Source organism: Dinoponera quadriceps, unplaced genomic scaffold, assembly GCF_001313825.1.
Source record: "Dinoponera quadriceps isolate SergipeBrazil2010 unplaced genomic scaffold, ASM131382v1 scaffold1739, whole genome shotgun sequence".
Lineage (NCBI taxonomy): Eukaryota > Metazoa > Arthropoda > Insecta > Hymenoptera > Formicidae > Dinoponera > Dinoponera quadriceps.
In genome coordinates this window covers 24,221-42,006 of record NW_014555955.1, presented here as the reverse complement: position 1 = coordinate 42,006, position 17,786 = coordinate 24,221, and the positions used below count along the sequence as shown (strand labels likewise).

At 39.1% G+C, this 17,786-nt stretch overlaps 6 protein-coding genes across 9 annotated transcripts in view; 3 read left to right on the top strand and 3 right to left on the bottom strand.

Annotated features, from left to right (window-relative positions):
* Nucleotides 1-8,352, bottom strand: part of LOC106746142 — a 37,125-nt gene extending 28,773 nt beyond the window's left edge. For both annotated transcript variants that reach the window (XM_014622380.1, XM_014622381.1), the window contains exon 1: nt 7,980-8,352. In XM_014622380.1, the coding sequence (XP_014477866.1) occupies nt 7,980-8,201 (222 nt within the window). In that variant the 5' untranslated portion in view covers nt 8,202-8,352. The remainder of the gene's footprint in view (nt 1-7,979) is intronic.
* On the top strand, nt 436-2,414 carry LOC106746149 (general transcription factor IIH subunit 3). Its single transcript, XM_014622394.1, has 6 exons — nt 436-600; nt 691-1,187; nt 1,636-1,758; nt 1,848-1,983; nt 2,141-2,177; nt 2,259-2,414. The coding sequence occupies exons 1-6, from the start codon at nt 591-593 to the stop codon at nt 2,332-2,334; spliced, it is 879 nt and encodes a 292-aa protein (XP_014477880.1). The 5' UTR covers nt 436-590; the 3' UTR covers nt 2,335-2,414.
* Nucleotides 2,322-2,841, bottom strand: LOC106746151 (anaphase-promoting complex subunit CDC26-like). The gene is made up of 2 exons (XM_014622401.1): nt 2,814-2,841; nt 2,322-2,682 (listed from the first exon to the last, which is right to left on the bottom strand). Exon 2 carries the CDS (start codon nt 2,676-2,678, stop codon nt 2,421-2,423), a length of 258 nt encoding a protein of 85 aa, XP_014477887.1. The 5' UTR covers nt 2,679-2,682; nt 2,814-2,841; the 3' UTR covers nt 2,322-2,420.
* On the top strand, nt 3,104-7,747 carry LOC106746145 (inhibitor of growth protein 3). The gene is made up of 6 exons (XM_014622383.1): nt 3,104-3,428; nt 4,020-4,091; nt 4,204-4,563; nt 4,989-5,403; nt 6,349-6,547; nt 6,780-7,747. Exons 1-6 carry the CDS (start codon nt 3,401-3,403, stop codon nt 6,894-6,896), a joined length of 1,191 nt encoding a protein of 396 aa, XP_014477869.1. The 5' UTR covers nt 3,104-3,400; the 3' UTR covers nt 6,897-7,747.
* Nucleotides 8,353-8,437: 85 nt separating the features above from the next.
* LOC106746155 (sideroflexin-1-like) lies at nt 8,438-12,252 on the top strand. The gene is made up of 8 exons (XM_014622408.1): nt 8,438-8,575; nt 9,515-9,675; nt 9,983-10,344; nt 10,454-10,624; nt 10,728-10,929; nt 11,314-11,609; nt 11,799-11,846; nt 11,939-12,252. The coding sequence occupies exons 3-8, from the start codon at nt 10,151-10,153 to the stop codon at nt 12,048-12,050; spliced, it is 1,023 nt and encodes a 340-aa protein (XP_014477894.1). The 5' UTR covers nt 8,438-8,575; nt 9,515-9,675; nt 9,983-10,150; the 3' UTR covers nt 12,051-12,252.
* Nucleotides 12,253-12,827: 575 nt separating this feature from the next.
* LOC106746154 (sideroflexin-2) lies at nt 12,828-17,783 on the bottom strand. 3 transcript variants are annotated; one of them, XM_014622404.1, is made up of 9 exons: nt 17,378-17,783; nt 14,987-15,173; nt 14,556-14,726; nt 14,049-14,247; nt 13,663-13,788; nt 13,446-13,512; nt 13,248-13,347; nt 13,098-13,145; nt 12,828-13,003 (listed from the first exon to the last, which is right to left on the bottom strand). In XM_014622404.1, the coding sequence occupies exons 2-9, from the start codon at nt 15,139-15,141 to the stop codon at nt 12,889-12,891; spliced, it is 981 nt and encodes a 326-aa protein (XP_014477890.1). In that variant the 5' UTR covers nt 15,142-15,173; nt 17,378-17,783; the 3' UTR covers nt 12,828-12,888. The 3 variants fall into 3 exon arrangements, with proteins under 3 accessions (XP_014477890.1, XP_014477891.1, XP_014477892.1); XM_014622405.1 differs by lacking the exon at nt 17,378-17,783 and adding an exon at nt 16,999-17,333; XM_014622406.1 differs by lacking the exon at nt 17,378-17,783 and adding an exon at nt 15,805-16,980.
* Nucleotides 17,784-17,786: the final 3 nt, after the last annotated feature.

Here is a 17,786-nt window from a genome sequence, read left to right as displayed (position 1 = left end):
CGTTCTTCGTGGGGTTCCATGGAGTTTGGAAAATTTCCTTCTGCGTGGTTCAAAAGAGCTTTTTTCACGTACATGGCTAGTAAAGAAGCCGACTGACATATTCACAAACCGTCATTGGTTTGTGAAACTCACAATATGTGATATCATATGCAAATGTTACCTCAGTGAATGTTAATTAACAAATTACGTAGGTATATCTCTCATTAATCCTAATATAATCCTTATAAAAATTCTTGATACTATCGTATTAATAATTAATCAATGATTTTGTTCAATGTATTATTAGCTATTATTTCTTAGTTTATCAATTAAAAATTTTATTTTATATTTATACAGTAATCCATAGTATTATCGACAGTGAATTTTTTATTTAATAAATGTACTAATTGTTAGATGACGCCACAAGTCCGAGGAGAAGTTCCAATTCTGGCCGCTTCTGTCACAAATAGTAGTGTTCTTAATATTCTCCGGTTGTTTGTAACCTTTTCATGTTTGAGCGAAGATTTTAAAAATTTGCTGATTATTATATATATAATTATTTCAATTATATTATTATAATTGAAAAAAAGAAACTCAAGGTTTGAAGCACAATGTCGAATGGTAAGTTACCATTTTATTATATGTAATTAACTTGTAAAATTAATTATAACCGATTGATTTACTTAATTCTTTATTTGTAACATCATACAGAAATAAATACAAGCTTGCTAGTGATAGTATTGGATGTAAATCCCGTGCAAAGGATAGTGAAGCAAGAAACTAAGGTACTGTCGCAATGTCTGGACTCCACGATAGTCTTTGCCAATGCTCATCTGATGCAGTCATCCAACAACGAATTGGCAATGATGGCGTGTCACGGTCATAATGCCAAGTTTCTCTATCCCTGTGAGAATGTGGCAGAAATCAGGCAGATGGATGGTCAATATGAGAGGTTTACCATGGTAGAACGTACGGTACGTCTACAATTGCAGCGGGTTATCAATGAGATATCCATGGATCTTCCACTGAACACTGAGAGCCTCATTTCCGGTGCGCTCAGCATGTCACTATGTTACATTGCTCGGCTCGAGCGTGACAAAGTTGCCGGTCAAAAGCTATATCCTAGAATATTGGTGATTACTGCCAGCAACGATTCTGCTACACAGTATATGAATTACATGAACATATTTTTCACGGCACAGAAAATGGTTTGTTTTTATTCTAGATTTTTGTCTAACAGTTCCCTGTGATGGAAATATTTTACTAAAACTATATTTGAAAATCTCCATTGACTATTACATCATCATTTTTTTAATATTTCAGTGATATTTCACGTTAAAAAAGTCATACAGTTTTCAATTATATTCAATAAATCTTATGTTATTTAATATTTCAAAGTTATTTTTTTATTATTTTTCAGCAGTGTACTTTAACTTTTTTTATATTTCACAGTGTTACATTATTATATATATTTCACAGTATTACATTACACTTCGTAAGGAAAATTATGATTTATTTTTACATACAATAATTTTTCCATAAATTTCATTTCACTTTTCATTGATTTTATAGTACTTTTAGCTTAAAATATTTCCATCAAGATTTCTATCAAGAAAAGATATTTTAATCAAAAGATCACATGACATTGACTTTTAGGGCGTTATTTTGGATGTATGCAGTTTGGACCAAGAACTGACGCTTCTACAGCAAGGCTGTGACATCACAGGCGGCAATTATTTAAAGGTGCCGCAACTTGCTGGTTTGCTGCAGTATTTATTGGTAAAAAGAACTCGTGCTTCATTTTGCACAATATCGATCGATCTAATTGTCACACGTGTTATAAACACTTATCCGTTTATGATTTTCAGTGGGTTTTCCTACCAGACCCCAGTGTTAGATCGAAGTTAGTTCTTCCCCCACCAGTCAAAGTGGATTATAGGGCAGCGTGTTTTTGCCATCAGGAACTTATTGACATTGGATATGTTTGTTCTATATGTTTATCAAGTAAGTGTCTTTGTAAGATTGTATTTAGATATATTTGGCAATTTCGACGTTGTCATATTTAATGTTACAAAATTACCTCGAATCTCAACTATAATTGCGACTATTGCTAAGTTTTCACTTCTATTAAGATATTAATATTATATTGCGTTTCTTACAGTTTTTTGCAAATTCAGTCCAATATGCACGACTTGCCAGTAAGTATTGCAACTATTTTAATTATGTATTTTACTTCGTACAATACATGTGAATCAATCGTCACATTTCTTTCTCTTAAGCACGGTGTTCAAAATGCCAGGACCTATACCGATGAAGATAAAGAAGAAGAAAAAAACTGTAGATATCGTTAATTAGGCTTTTATTATTATTATGCTTTATCATATTTCCATATTCGCCGTTATATTGATCAAAATAAAATGAGACCAAATATCTGATTGTTATTATGTAATTCGTGTATCTTGCGATTCATTAACTGCGATGCGACTATGTGCCGACGAATTCTGAGGCAGCACATAGCCGATGCGTTCTTGTATCTCGCTTTGAGGGACCTTGCCGCCCCACACCGGCGGGTTCATGGAGGACGACGATGACGACTGTCTCTCGGCTTTCTTCTTGGCCTCACGCGTCTTCTGCAGCTCTTCATATTCCTGCAGGTCATCTAGGCGCATGTCTATGCGCGTCGGACTTCGCCGAATCATTTCACTGAAGAGAGCACAATAACGATAATTTTACACACAACGCACTAATTTTAAGATATGACGATAAAATGACAAAACACGCTGTATATTCTTCGAAGTATAACCAGGAGTCAAAATAGATCTTTGTTTACATACTTCGGTGAGGCAAGAGTGAGTCAAAGTGACTCATTGTTTCTTTTTTTTTAATAAGAAATGAATAAGATAAGAATGTGGGAATTTTCTAGGATTAAAGAAGTAGGCTGATAATTCGGAATTTTAATTTGGCAAGCTTTGTCAGACGATTTAAGATCGTGGGTAGCGAGTTTTAAATGAAAATTGTTAAAAAAAAACTATGTATTTAAACATGTCCATGACTGGGCCCCGGGGTGCTTTAAATTACGCTCCTGCCCTCGCACAATATGGCGAGGTACACGACGATGTTTCGAATAATAATATACCAAATCAATTTACATCGATCCCAAACGTTGTTCCTCGCCTGTTTTGCAATAGCGTGAGTCGCATTTTTGTCGCCAGAATCGCAACCTATCCCGAAAACAGGAAGGTGCAGGACCGTTAAAAGCTCGCAAAAAATGCGAGCGCAGAGTGGTTGATCACGCGTGAGCACGCTTTCAGTCGGTCGGGTACTTTTACCTGAAAATCCGCGGGTAATCCTGCGTCTCGACTGCGACAGGCGGCCGATATTAAACTGTACGCTGATCAGCGAAGTGCGACAGCACGAGACGATGCTCTACCTCGAGGATTACGTGGAAAGTGAGTACGAAAAGCGTCGCGCTCGATTCACTTGCGGGATCCTAACCTCTCCGTGACGCTCGGCTAACCTCTACGGCTCATTTATTTGCACGATTCCACAAGTCCCACGGCGAACGCAGCCATTTTTGTTTATGTCCTGCCGACCGGCCCGCGTGTCCTTTTGCACGTCGGTCCCAGGATCGGATTGCGATAATTATTGTACGATCAGAAATCGTGTCTACTTAACGATGTGTTCTTACACTGAGAGGTTAGGTGGACGTCCGTCCACTGGTCGATATATGCTATTATTAGTTTGTCCGTGACAATAATAAGCGATTATTAAAATCTGCAAGTTGCCGTTGACCTTGCCATGTTTTTAGAATTTGTTAAAAGTCTTTTTGAGGAAATCTCCTCAGTAATATATAATTGCAATATGAGTTGCAACAATGTTTTGTCTTGCTTGTACAGTATTGATATATAGAAGTAACAATAATAAATATATATATGATATACAGGAATCACATATAATATAGTAGAAGTTTGTGTATGTTTTTAAATTTAGATTCGCAAGTCATAGTGATATATTTGCTAATGCATGTTCCATGATTTCAGTGATCGAGCATCTTCCGCAAGAGCTGAGAGACCGATTCACCGAAATGAGAGAAATGGATCTAGGTGTACAGAGTATGTAGTTTTGTTAGAATATCTTCACAAATCCTTATATTTATATTATTAAGGATACAAGTAGCTAGCATAATAGTGTAATATTTAATAACAACAAATCTGATAATTTCAGATTCAATGGATAGCCTGGAAAAGAAAGTAAAGACTTTCTTCTCCAATGCCAAAAAGATGAAGCTCAGTGAGAAAGAGGCTGAGTATGAAGCCATAAGAAGAGAATATTACAAGACCCTGGAGGATGCTGACGAGAAGGTGCATTTAGCTAATCAGATGTATGATTTGGTGGAGAGGTATTTGAGGAGGCTGGACCAGGAGGTGCACAAATTCAAGATGGAATTAGAAGCCGACAATAACGGCATCACCGAGATCCTAGAGAAAAGATCCTTGGAGCTGGATCAACCGCCCACGAATAGCAGTCAAAAGGAGAATCGTTACAGTTTCACACCGAGCAGAACGCGAGATAATCATAGTCATTGTAAGTATAGCCAAACTGATTATAATATAATTGGTCTGTTCTCTTTTCAGATGAATTAGCTGCACCAGTTTAAGAAATTTACGCACGTTGTGAAGCATGAGAATCTTGTACGTATGCTTCAATGTGTATGTAAATTTCTTGAACCGGTACAGTCAGTTCAACTACAAAGAACAGACCAAATATTACAACAATTGCATAAGCTGAATGTATTTTTGCCGTGATTGCTATTAAATAACGGATTTTCATTCTTGATTCGAAAGAGAACGTGATATACTCTCAATCGCACTAACATTCAATTGAGGTAAAGCTGAATTTCAATGGAGCCTCTAAAATTTGCTGACAAAACAAATTCATTAATCCAAATGCGATTAAATCTGTAAAGGTACTCAAAGAAGAGTCTAATTTCTTCTATGTGTATATTTCAGCACGAGCGGAGAAGAGAAGAGACTCTAATGCGTCTTCCACGTCTGTTGAGAAGAGGATGGCGATTGAGAAGTTTCCGACAACGAGTTTGCCGGAGTCGCGGCCGACTAATTCCGGGCCGATCATCGCGACGAGCAATGTGCCGCCCGCACCGGCAGCTATCGCTAATTCCGTGGGTTCGGTGTGTTACAATTTGGGCCACATTGGTGCCGGTGGTAACGCCATTGCCGCAGCAGCGTCGCAAGCGATCGCGGCGACGCAATCCATGCAGCAAGGCAGACGATCGGCGAGCTTGAAGGCCAGCTACGAGGCCATCAACACTGGCGGCGTGCACGCCGCTGAGTTCAGCAGAGAACTGGCTGGTGCGGCGCAGACCGCCATCGCGGCCATTCAAGAGACCACAAAGAAACATAAAAAGTATGTATCGTTAAGACCATAGCATTGAAAAAAAGAAAAAAATCATGAATATGCATTACATTAGAAGAGAAAGAAAGAATGTGATTCTCTCTTAAATTATAGGTCTGTTTGTTTTCGCTGCACTGCTGAACTAATGCATTAAGTTAAAGTGAGAAAATATATACTTGTCTCGCTTCAACTTATTGCATTAGTTCAACGGTGCAGCGAAAGCGAACAGACCTTAGATTTATCAGAATTCATCAGAATCAACTTTTTAAATTGGATCTTCGTTGTATATTTTCTTAACTTTCTGTTAGTCGCAATATCTAATAGGTACACGTTCATGCTACAATGTATCGCCGTTGCTGCACGGTTCAAGATCGAACCCGTCTTTGTCAATGTTTTTTCTTTGTCCTCTTTATTTACTGTTTTGTTTCTCTTTCTCCTCTCTCTCTCTCTCTCTCTCTCTCTCTCTCTCTCTCTCTCTCTCTCTCTCTGAACTCTTTCTTTACTGTTTACTGTTTTGTACGCACTTTAGTGCTTGATCTATCAGTTAAGTGCTAATGAAAAAAAAAAATTGTTTCAAGAAGTAAACGAAAAAAATGGGAAAGTTAGTATATCTGTGAAATATATTGCAGTCACTCACGGCTGAAAAATATTGCGACTAACAGAGAACTATGTGAAGTTTAAAGCACACTGTATCATGTATTTGTGTATTCTGGATTTAAACGAGTACTAATTCGGAATTTTAGATCAGCAAGTTTTATCAGAGAGAACAAATTTTAATTTGAAAATTCACAAGAAAACACGTGTCTAAACGTGCTTTCAATCGGACTTCGGAGTACCTTAAATTATGCTCCTTATGCTTTCCGCACAATTGATTAAAATGTTACACTTTGCGAAAGAAATTCCCTTGATAGAGATTGCTCAATAAAAGATTATTAAAAGGCATGTTTTCCATATTAGAAAAGTTACAGCCACGGTGCCCAGTTCAAGCGTGATTGCTGCCACCGTGCAACAACCAGTGTCGCCTCCAGTTGTGACTACGGCCGCGCAAGTAGTGGACTCGGACAACCCAGACTGGACGTTCGACCCGAATGAGCCTCGATATTGTATTTGTAACCAAGTCTCCTACGGTGACATGGTTGCGTGCGATAATTCAGACGTAAATCCCGTGAATTGTCATCCTTCAAATAACGTTAACCTTTTCAATGTCGCGCACAAACATATCGCTATATACAGATGTATGTTATGGTTATGCGCACTTGATATAACGCATTTATATCATCTCATTGGTGGTTGGCGTCTCGACATTCGAAGGGTTAACAGGGAAGGTGTTTTAACAAAAGAGAGCATTTGTAGAGGCAAATTCACACATGTCTGTCGACTGTTTCTAGTGTCCGTTCGAATGGTTCCACTATCCATGCGTGGGCATCTCAGCACCACCCAAAGGCAAGTGGTACTGCCCTCAATGCACATCTTCCATGAAGAGACGTGGTGGACGGAAGAATTGATTAGGAAAGCGGTTGAGGGACGTTGACCATGAGAGAGCGATGTTACTACCTCTTAGACACTGTCCGTCGTCGAGAATCGACTTAGTTAGGGAACCGTTAGCACTGATTTTGTATGACTGTTTTGATGTGATTCAAGTTCGTGTCGTCGTCGTCGTCATCGTCGTCTTGACCGCGTCTCCTCTCTTCGTGATCGTGAGTGTATGTTACTTTGACAATATTATACCTCTCATGGAAATACGGCGCGTCTAGCGGATACGATGGATCATTGTGACCACTTTTCATTTTGTAAACATTTTAATGTACTTCGCGTATGTATCACGGCAATGATACTCCAAGAGTGTTGCGCGAATTTTCGAGAGGAGACGAGGAGAATACAAGGTGATTCGGAAAACACGAGCACTGTCAACCACTAATGTATTCTTCGACGCGTTTGAAATCGACCGTTACTCGTCGAAAAAAAAAATCTAAGACACTCTCAGTGTCTGGTTATTTAATGAGTCAGGCGATTTCTGACAATTAAATGTACATAAATAACGAGACTCCAAACGTTATTTTTTTCCTTTTTGTAATTAATTTTAGATACGCGTGTATATTTTAATTTAGTAGCGATCTAATTTCTCAAGCATAATTTTCGGTGTATTTAATGAGAATTCAAATTTACATTTTTGTTGATCAGGAAAATGATCTCTGAAGTCGCTCGCGAATAGCGATTTCCTTATCGACAACGGTCCGCGTATAAACGATTAATTTAAAAATTATTAATTTCGAAAGCAAAAATGTAGCGAATTGGTGTATAAATAATAAAGTGAAGCATGCAGAGGCAAATGTTGCCAAAGTGTGTGAACGTTCAATTCTCTCTCTCTCTCTCTCTCTCTCTCTCTCTCGCGACCAATTGGCCGTTGTTTTGTGTTCGAAAATACGAATTTCAATGTGTGTGAAACTTTCAAAATACATACTCTCAATCTAAATTTTTACCGAACGCAATCGCAAGGTATATTCCGACGGTTTTGTTTCATGCATAAAGTCTTAATATTAAATATTTTTTTGTTTCATGCATAAAGTTTTAATATTAAATTCACTCACTAACGACTCCTTTATTAATTGCGACTGCGTCATTCGGCACGGTGTAACGGTTTCCAAAGTAGCTTCGCGGGTGAACGTATCTTCTATTACCTTCTTCTTATCTTTATCTCTGCGAAACTTGTATATGTGCCAGATATATGACATACACAGACTAAAGAATATATAATAAAGCACGAATTTCGGATCTAAGTTGAAATCAGTTGCCCAAAGCATCGTTAACATGTTCACTCGGTACTCGGTTACTTAACGTTGCTAAAATCCTCGCGACGGTATTATCGCCGTGAAACGATATATAACGATATATAACGTGAAACGATATATACTCGGTACGCGATTTGTCATCTACGCGAATTGTACGGACGTCGAAGACTCGCGAGAAGTCGTGGGAAGGTCGCTTATATACTCGCCCGCGTACATGTATGTTTACTGTTTATTGCGAGAGGGGCATGAGTGTGAAATTCAAACGCGCCCGGGCCACGAGCTGCGTTGGTCGGGTTTCGGAAAATTTCCACCGTGAAGGTGAAGCAGAGTGAGTGATGATGGAGACAAGGTAGATCCTCCCCAACTGCAAATAGTTTCCACGAATGGTAGATCACGTAAGCTACAATTTATCATTTGCTTTCTAATAAGTAAGAAACATTAAATCAATCTTTTGAAACATCGATTTTATGTGGATTTTACAAATATTTTGACATAATATTTTACAAATATTTTTCAACGGTTACTTGATAATATTATATTTTTAAATATTAAAATTATGACGTAGGAAAATGATTTTTAACATTTCAGTCAAATATTGTCAACGGTACGTTATATGCAACATTAAAAACTATTATATATATGAAAACATTATATATTATAAAATATCATTGTAATAACGTTGTGTTAACGATTTCTTGCTTACTGGCTTATCACGTTAAGTACTAGAAAGGATCCTTTAGAATACTAAATCGACCGTATTTTCCTCAATACATAATTCATGTCTTCCGTGAGTTAATTTTACTGATTCCATATTGTTGCAAATTAATATCATTTTCTTGCCAATTCGACTTGACATTGCTATGAATGCATTCTAAGATGCTAATGGACTGAATATATATAACTTATGTAACTATATTACACTTATTACTTATTACTTATTTTATTTATTACTTATGTAATTATAAACTTGTATTGTCAACGCATTTCGGAGCACATTTAGAATGGCTCTCATCTCAACTTCGATTAATGCCTGTTTCTAACATCGTGGTTTAAATCTAATTGACGATTAACTCAATTGGAATCGGCCAATCGCATTAACCAATTAACTGTACTGATTAACGCGACTGGTTAATTCCGTCAAATTAATCCTGAATTAGATTTAAACTATAATGATAGTAGAAACAGATATTAAGCAACGATTAACTTAACCGAGAAGTTGGTGAAAGCCATCTTTAGGATCTGAGTTAATTTGCGTTAATACCATACATCGGAAACATTATTAAAAACTCCCTCCCAGATGCAACGAGTTATCTGAATCCACTCTGAAATTTCAGGGTGGAAAATCTTTCTCCCGGGGTATGACACCCAACTGAATTTCCGAACAACTGTCGTTATTTTGGTCACCCGAACATTTCTTAACAGCGCGGATCTCCATGGGTGTGCCCGGGTGAAGCTTTCGAACGCAGCCTCACGTGATTGATGCGCAGGTCACCTGGTAACGTGCGCGATAATAATACTGAATAATGAGAATCTGAGCGCAATGAGAGTTTCGCGAACACTTCACAATGGTTGCGTTTAGAAAACACAAACGATCAATGATTACGGTCGGTGATTATTGGTTTTACCATTAGATCTCTAAATTTAGACTAATTATGTTGACGAATTATCCAATCGTTGTACAACCTTTGTGTCTTCTGAACGCAACTATTGACCAATCGCATTGATCAGTTTAGCTGATTGGCCAATATGATTGGTGGATTCTGTTGAGTTCATCGTCATTTAGATTTAAACCGTAATGATAGAAACGGACTACCGACCGTCAATGATGTCATTCACGTTGGACGACCGTCGAGCGTAAAATGTCAAAGGGTTCATTGGAATACACGGTATTCTACGAGTATTGGATATTTCGTCCCGTACTCTGCAATTGTGCGCAAACCCGGACGGTGCGATTGACCGCCTAACCGACGATGAACGAAAACGATAAGCTGTTCGTGCGGCGAAGTAAAAATTCCGAAGGCAGAATCAACATCGACGAACCGCTCTGGAGCCAAGACACGTATCTCGGCAGATGCATGCATTACACATTTATCACGGATTGTCGTACGTTGCTCGTGTCGGAGAGGAAATTACGGGAAGCGAAGGAGCTCTGCGAGGATTACAGGTGAGTTTTAACTTCTTTATCTTCCGATATGCGACTTTTGAATCAGTCTAAGGAAGATTGATGGGAAAATCTCGCTTGTGACATTGACCGATGTCATCGTACGTTTCAGAGTTGGGAAGGAGCCTACGGGTTTGCAACGCAAGGACATAATCTATGCGAAAAAACTCAGGGACAGCGCCTTCCATCCTGATACTGGTGAGCTTATGCATTTGCTCGGTAGAATGTCCTCCCAACTACCCAGTTCCATTGTCCTTACCACTGCCATGCTCACTTTTTATAAGTAAGATGATAAAATCCTTTTGTATAAATTTTTATTCAAGCCTATTATTCCGTTTATTTTATATATGATTGTATTTTTTACTCTACTTATTTACCTGTCACAGGTCAGCTTATGGGGTGGTAGCATGCCAACTGGTTAATCAAGGCATTAATGCGATCGTCAATTACACTAATCGAAATGCCATGAGTGATGATCCTGAAGATGTTAGTATGGTCTATCAAGCTTTTGCGTTAGCTACTACGGCAAGTTGTGCTGCAGCATTAGGCTTCAGAAGGATTATCTCCAGCAGAGGAGCTCTCTTTGCAGTGAGTAAGCTTGCTTCAACTTTTTCAAGTTGTTCCTTACTTTGTATTTTCTACTTAAATATAATGCAAAAAGTATATCAAGTCATTAAGGAATTAAGTTTTAATTTTTTAATTATTTAAAATAACTTTTTTTAAAAATTCAGATCTCTACAATTTTGAATCCCGGTAATTAGATGTTTCTTGAAAATTAATTACAGATGGAAAACTAGTGAAAGTACATCATTCAACATATAATACAAAGAAAACGGTTTTATAACAAATTGTATTAATAAATTTATAAATATTTACAAATATTAACATTAGAAATATTAAAAATATTAATATTATAAATATTAAAAGTTAATATTATAAATATAATATTATTTACAAATATTTTTATCATAGCGTTTCGTTCCATTCTGCGCGGTTGCGGCGGGCAATGTAGTGAATCTCCCCATCATGAGGCAACGGGAGATCACACGAGGTATTCCAATCTTCACTAAGGACAGGGAGGAGTGCATTATGATGTCGAGAATAGCCGCCATCAAAGGTATCTCCGAGTGCATCGTCACTAGGATATTAATGGCGGCGCCAGGAATGTTGTTAGTCCCTGTGGTGACTCAACGCCTACGATCGTATTGTTTCTACCAGCTTCGGCCGTGGATCGTCATGCCCATCGAGATCAGCCTGAGCACAATTTGGTAATTCCTGTAGCACGTTATACGACGAGTTTTCGCGCAAACGTATTGGCGGACGTTGTGCAACGATGGTTTGTGCAATTTCGTTATTCGAACTAGAGTCGATACTGCAACCTGTTGCGTTGTATACGGTCAACTTTGAGAAAAGTTACACATAGCGAGCAATGTAATAAATGTAATTCCCCCGTGCAGTTTGCTGATCATGATTCCCTCGGCACTCGCTATTTATCCGCAAAAGAAGTAAGTAATTTTTTTAGAGTAATGCTGTGTGTGAATAATTCCAAATTAGGAATTAACTTGTATGTACTGATATACTTATTTCTTTTTTTAAGTTCAATGAAGCCGGGACTGATGAAGATATGCCTAAGCGAATACGAGGAGTTTCAGAAAGCGATTGGCGAGCGCACGTACCCGGACAGAGTTTACTACAACAAAGGATTGTAGTTGGTGTGGATAAAGAGATATTTACAATCCGTTAGTCGTTCGACTTTCCATTCGGTTTATGAAATTCTCGGATACACGAAATTGTACAAGTTACAAAGATGGTTAAGGCCATGATGTGAACAATTTCTGTTTCATGAAATATCTTGCAACTTGTTTATTGGTATATTAATTACGTATACTAATATATTTCTTATTAATTACACATATGTGTACGACAGTCTGTTGTCATATCATTATACATGGCAGCATTTTTACTTTCGACGGGTTTTGAAAAAATGCGAAGAAAATGATACTATTATTACGTGATATTCCAGTGCCTAACGGTATTTTGAAAAAAGAAAGAAATATTTGCGATACTAAAACAATGTTAAAACATCTCAACAATTTATAAACTAATATTAAGATACCGGAGCAGAATCATTGAGCGTTTGTTTGAACGGAATTATTGCTACGATTTGTTCCTACAGGTACGCTAATGACTTTATTACACGATATCTCAGTGTGTCGATCGAATTTCATTTTATCATCCTGCGAAGATACGCATATTACGTTCTGTGGTTAAGCCTAATTTCTAACAATTGTCAAGGCAATGTTAGAAATTATGTACTTCGAATCACGCAAAAGTTNTATAAAAAAAAAAAAAAAAAAAAAAGTACTATCACAACAATCGATCCTCAATGTTGTGATAGTACTTCTTTTCCTCTTAGGATGTTATCAATCACGGATGCGTCTCTGATCCAGCAGAAGTCGCCAGTGTGTTAGTGGAAACAACGACACTTATAAAGGATGGAATAGAGTTTATCTTTAAGTGACTTGTAGACTAGGACTTTTTATAACATTATAACCCCTTGTTGAAATACAAGTACGTTGGCATCGCGCCGCCTTCGCAGTTCTTCTTTAGCAGTTTATAGTTTTCCGGTTCCCAGCGTTGCAGAGTGCTCGCTTTGATGGAACTGTGAAAATACACATATACGTGGGCTATCATATAAAACGATAAAATAGAAGAGGAAAGGATTCTTCTACATGTAATATGGAAATATTATTTACCAATTTTGCGGGAACAGCGCACATGCCGTTGGCACCATGACCGAGAGACTAAGAAAATCCACGGGATTTATATTAATAATTATAATAATAATAAATAATAATAATAAATAAGAGAATATAACGGTAAGATAAGCGAAATGGAATACTTACGAAATGCCGCACATTAAAATTTGTATCGGTGCATGCAAAGGTTTAATTTTTTGCATCCATGGGTACTTCTCCAATTTTTCCATTATAGGCGGTAAGATAACTGTATGGATTAATTACGGTTTTATTTAATTGTATCGTTGTAATGACGTTGAAACCAAGAAGTTGGAACGAACGATTTTCAAATAAATTGATACGCACGCATGCCAGGCGCGCACATGACGATCCTCGAAATGACGACTTGCGAAATGCCCTTTACAGCCGCGAACTAAAATGACACACATATATATACTATATAAACACACACACACACACACACCTATATATACTATATAAATACACATACACACACATTATTACACACAAAATTCTACTACGGATGTAAGTGGATTTTTTGTAACAAAAAAAAATTTTGTACCTTCGATCTCGTGAGTTTTCTGCCGCCATCGTCGACGAGATCCACGCCGTTTGTAATTTCATTTTGTCTCATTAGGGGGATATTAGCGCAATTAGCGGCTGCCACTGCGGCGAACGGAACGTATCTCTGAAAGTTTGGTGTTTTTTCCTCCCTTTTCATTTTATCCTTCGCAATCTGGCGCGAGTCTCGGAAACTCTGCTTCAACATGCATATACAGGATGTCCCAAGAAACAAGAAACTACAATTTCGTTGGATTCTATTCAATTTTCTCTCGCTTAAAGTTCACGTAAAATTATACTACTTAGAAAAAAAGAGGATCGACTGGTTTGGCTTTTACTGGTGCAAAGCTTAGGACATCCTATGTGAGCGTTTTCCGCGAAACTTACAGCCATCAGAGGAGTCGCGCGTTTCTCCCAAAACGTTTTACACCCTAACGCGGTGACCATCGCCGCAGCGGTAGCGCTAACATAAGCTACACCTAGCTGACTAGTGGTTACAGGACTGTTAGCGTTCCTGTTGGTATAATTGACAAGCGCGTTGAAAGACTGGTTGACCCACTGCCAGAAAACCACCGCTTGCGTAGTCCTAAATCGAACCGATATACGATATGTGTGAAAAAACAAATAACAACTTCCGACAAAGAGCAAAATCATAGAAGCCAAGCTGATCTTTTTCAACTGTCTTTTTTTTTTAATTTTTGGCTTTTTTAAGTCATCGATAAATGCTTTCTAATTAGTGTCACAAGTAGACATAAGCGTCCTATCCTTTGTTACTCGTTAAATATAGAACAAAGACAAAATGATATCGAATGAAAAGCATCCGATACAACGGAAGAATTTTTGCGAGTAATGAGGAAAGAATCGACTTCTGGATGAGGCGTTCTAAAGAAATACCTGTAAAACTGAAGCATCGCGCCGGTGATAGCCATACCTCCCGGCACCTGGAATGACATTCTACCAAAGACGTTTTGCAGGTCACCAGTGTCAGGATGAAAGGCCGACTCGTACAGCTTCTTCGCATAGATGATCTGCTCCCTGGTCGTATCGGCTGGCTCTTTGCCAAGCCTACAAAGTAGAGGGGTTCTCGAGTGAATAGAGAGAAAGAGAGAGAGAGAGAGAGAGAATATATCGAATAGCAAGTGTGCACATTTCGCTCTACTGCCGCGTTACTTTTTAACGACGAACTCTATGAGCCACTTTGTACGGATCTTTCTCAATGAAAATGCCGCAGCAAGCGTAATTTCCCGACGAGCGAGTTAATGAGCCTTGCAAGAACCGCTGAAAAGATCGCCATCCAACGGGCTCCACGTGTTTTCTGTAGTCACCTGTATTGCTCGCACAAGTTTTTGGCATCGAGCAACTGCGACTCGGGGACGACACAAGTTCGGAAATCGGTCATCCACGCGAAATATTTCCATCTTCCCACGAAGCTGTTGAGGTCCCACAACGGCTTGTCCAGGTCTAGTCTTTCGCTCGTCATCGTACCTGATCAAGAGTCGTCCCGGCACGGATCTGGTCAGTGTGACATATAGTGAGACACAGAACAGAGGAGCATTTTGGGGTAAACGTGAGTCGCGAAAGTCGCACGGAAAAAAAATTTAGTTGAATTTGCCAAGCAGTGAATAAACCAAGCGCGTTTTCGTTGAAAGGAACAGGATTCCTGATTATAAGAACCAAAACCTCGGGTCATAAGAATCAGAAATTCTTTTTTCTTCAACCAAAACGCGTTTGGTTTGTTCACTGTCGGGTCAATTCGATCAAACTGTTTTTCCATGCAAAATCTTTAGGAATGAAAATTACCCTCCTACAGTTCGTCTCTTTAGAAATAATTGCAGACCTAGAGTTTATATTATTTATAAAACAATGAATCGTTTATATATATCAATCTTAGGAAACCAATTATCGAATGATATTGATTTTTGTAATATGTCTATCAGTTCCCTCAGGATTTTATTGCTCAAATTACTATTGTAACTTGCTTATTTTTGCATTTTATTCACAAAGCAGTCTCTGCAAGCGTAAATTTTTCTATTTATTATATCAAAAAGAAATTTTTCCTGTGAATTTAAATAATAATAATAATAAGAGTGAAGTGGAATATATTCTGTTCGATAAATATGTGTAGTAAAGAATATGTATCTACCGAGTGTCTCGAGGGCGTCGGGAGAGTGATATTTTAGGACACGACATATGCATAACCGCATCTTAAATCAGGTGTTGGACATTTTTACACGTTTATGCGCTTCGCATGAGCCCGTGCAAAATGCCTCTCCGTAATGTTACCAGAAGTCCGGCAAGATGAGGATATATTTATAGTTTTAGTATGCGCGGGGTCCGCGTGCGTGAAAATAGCGGCCGCTTCGTCAGGCGTTTTTGAAACATACGAAATGACGAAATTTTCACTCTTTGTCGCCGGGATGTTATGCAATAATTTTCATGCGTAGAACGCTCGATAATAGTGGCCGAGCGGAAGATAAACGCGTTTATTTAGCATCAGCCGAGCGTCCTTTAACGGTAATCTCAACGCGGAACTAATGCGTGCAATTGCCCGACATTGAGGTGTGTAAAATGTCTCTAAAAGAAATCTTGTAAAACATGGCTCCTTGGAATTTTACAGAAATCAGGCATCGGAAAGCATGCGCAAACATGAATAGCGCAGCCACGAAATCGCTCGCATTTATGCAAATGCGCGTTCAATTATGAATCACAGTAATATCTCATGCAAAATAGGGAGCATTCTACGAAAGTTGCAGCGAAGTTGAGCCGTTGCGTCACGATCTGGTTGATAAACAACGCGCGTTATCAGTGTCGAGTACGGTATTGCGCGAATTTGACGGTGCTGATCGTTCGAAGGCAAGCCGAAATCGCTCGCGACTTGAGAACTTGAACACGCCTATCGCCGGTCAAATCATTAATTAAAACATAACGCAACACCTGACATTGTTACGATCAATCGAGCGGAATCGGTTTTTTTATTTGCATTGCAATCAATTTGCGTAGTTTACGCAAATCATTGTGAAATCTAGTCGGTTCTCCGGAAGCAGATGATAGACAAGCTCGATTTTCTTCTTTGTGCTTCTAGCTTCGTACTTTTCTCTATCAAAATAACGTTCAATTTTCCGTTATTTCAGTTATTCTCAGCCAAGTCGAGTGATTCGTGGATCACATTCTCGGCTATCATACAAATAAGAAAAAGGACTGGAATTAACAGTCGCCGAGATGTCATAAGTTGTCTGATCGATTGCAGTTCGTTTCCAGCTCCATCAATAGCAACGTCCAGTGTGAACACAGCTTAACAAGTGTTGATGCATGTCATGACAACGTCGTAAGTACGTACACACACTTTTCGTATGATGCGTGTTATCAATACACTTTTTTTTAAACAACATTTCACGTTTCTCTCTGTAGCACTCGCGTCGATATCGATTCCTGGCTTTCCCAGAAGCCGCGGTCGAAGGGGGCGACCCAGATTTTCGGGAGGGTGTACATACTCTTAGAGGGCCGGTCACATCGGCAAGCGCGATCCGACCGATTAGTTAAACGTTAACGTTAGATCATTTCGGTTGAGACAAAGACCATGAGAAGGATAATTTCGCCGATACGTATCGTGGGCCCGTCAAACGTTCGGCTCTCCCGCACTCGCGATTCGTCGTCACACAGCGCTTATGCAACGTCTCTGTGAGAGCGAAAGACCCTTAGTCATCGTTGTTACTTACCGTGAAACCACGCGCGCTGAAGCCCCTTTGAAGCTGCGCTCGGCCGCTCTGTTTCAACGTTGACGTGCCGGAGATGCGGCGAACGTTGGAGTCAAGAAGCGCGATATAGGCGTGTGAGAGGTTTCTTGTTACGCTACTGGTACCCGCACCCCTCAAAGAACATGGGACGTGGTTACGTCGCGTTCACACTGGTGCAACATTGTTGACAGAGACGTTGACCATAAAAACGTCTTTCCAGCACGTTTCCTACGTTGACAACCCGGAAGTCACGTAAAAGACGCAGGAGACGCAGGTCGGGCGCGGAGTGATTACAGGCGCGAGCGTGATCGCCGGAGCTCCAGGTCGCTTCTCCGGCTGGCTGTTAGTCTGGAGTCAGGTTGGTAACATTGCTCGCGGTAAAGAGTCGAAG

Coding starts and splice junctions, on each gene's coding strand:
- LOC106746149 (XM_014622394.1), top strand. Junction 1,759..1,847: donor GTTTGCTGCAGTATTTATTG/GTAAAAAGAACT, acceptor TATGATTTTCAG/TGGGTTTTCCTACCAGACCC. Junction 2,178..2,258: donor CCAATATGCACGACTTGCCA/GTAAGTATTGCA, acceptor CTTTCTCTTAAG/CACGGTGTTCAAAATGCCAG.
- LOC106746151 (XM_014622401.1), bottom strand. CDS start 2,678: ATGATTCGGCGAAGTCCGACGCGCATAGACATGCGCCTAGATGACCTG.
- LOC106746145 (XM_014622383.1), top strand. CDS start 3,401: ATGCTCTACCTCGAGGATTACGTGGAAA. Junction 3,429..4,019: donor CCTCGAGGATTACGTGGAAA/GTGAGTACGAAA, acceptor CCATGATTTCAG/TGATCGAGCATCTTCCGCAA. Junction 4,092..4,203: donor AATGGATCTAGGTGTACAGA/GTATGTAGTTTT, acceptor TGATAATTTCAG/ATTCAATGGATAGCCTGGAA.
- LOC106746155 (XM_014622408.1), top strand. CDS start 10,151: ATGAACGAAAACGATAAGCTGTTCGTGCGGCGAAGTAAAAATTCCGAA. Junction 10,345..10,453: donor GAGCTCTGCGAGGATTACAG/GTGAGTTTTAAC, acceptor CGTACGTTTCAG/AGTTGGGAAGGAGCCTACGG. Junction 10,930..11,313: donor GCAGAGGAGCTCTCTTTGCA/GTGAGTAAGCTT, acceptor TTTTTATCATAG/CGTTTCGTTCCATTCTGCGC.
- LOC106746154 (XM_014622404.1), bottom strand. CDS start 15,141: ATGACGAGCGAAAGACTAGACCTGGACAAGCCGTTGTGGGACCTCAAC. Junction 14,727..14,986: donor AACTTGTGCGAGCAATACAG/GTGACTACAGAA, acceptor TCTACTTTGTAG/GCTTGGCAAAGAGCCAGCCG. Junction 13,513..13,662: donor GAAAACTCACGAGATCGAAG/GTACAAAATTTT, acceptor GTGTCATTTTAG/TTCGCGGCTGTAAAGGGCAT.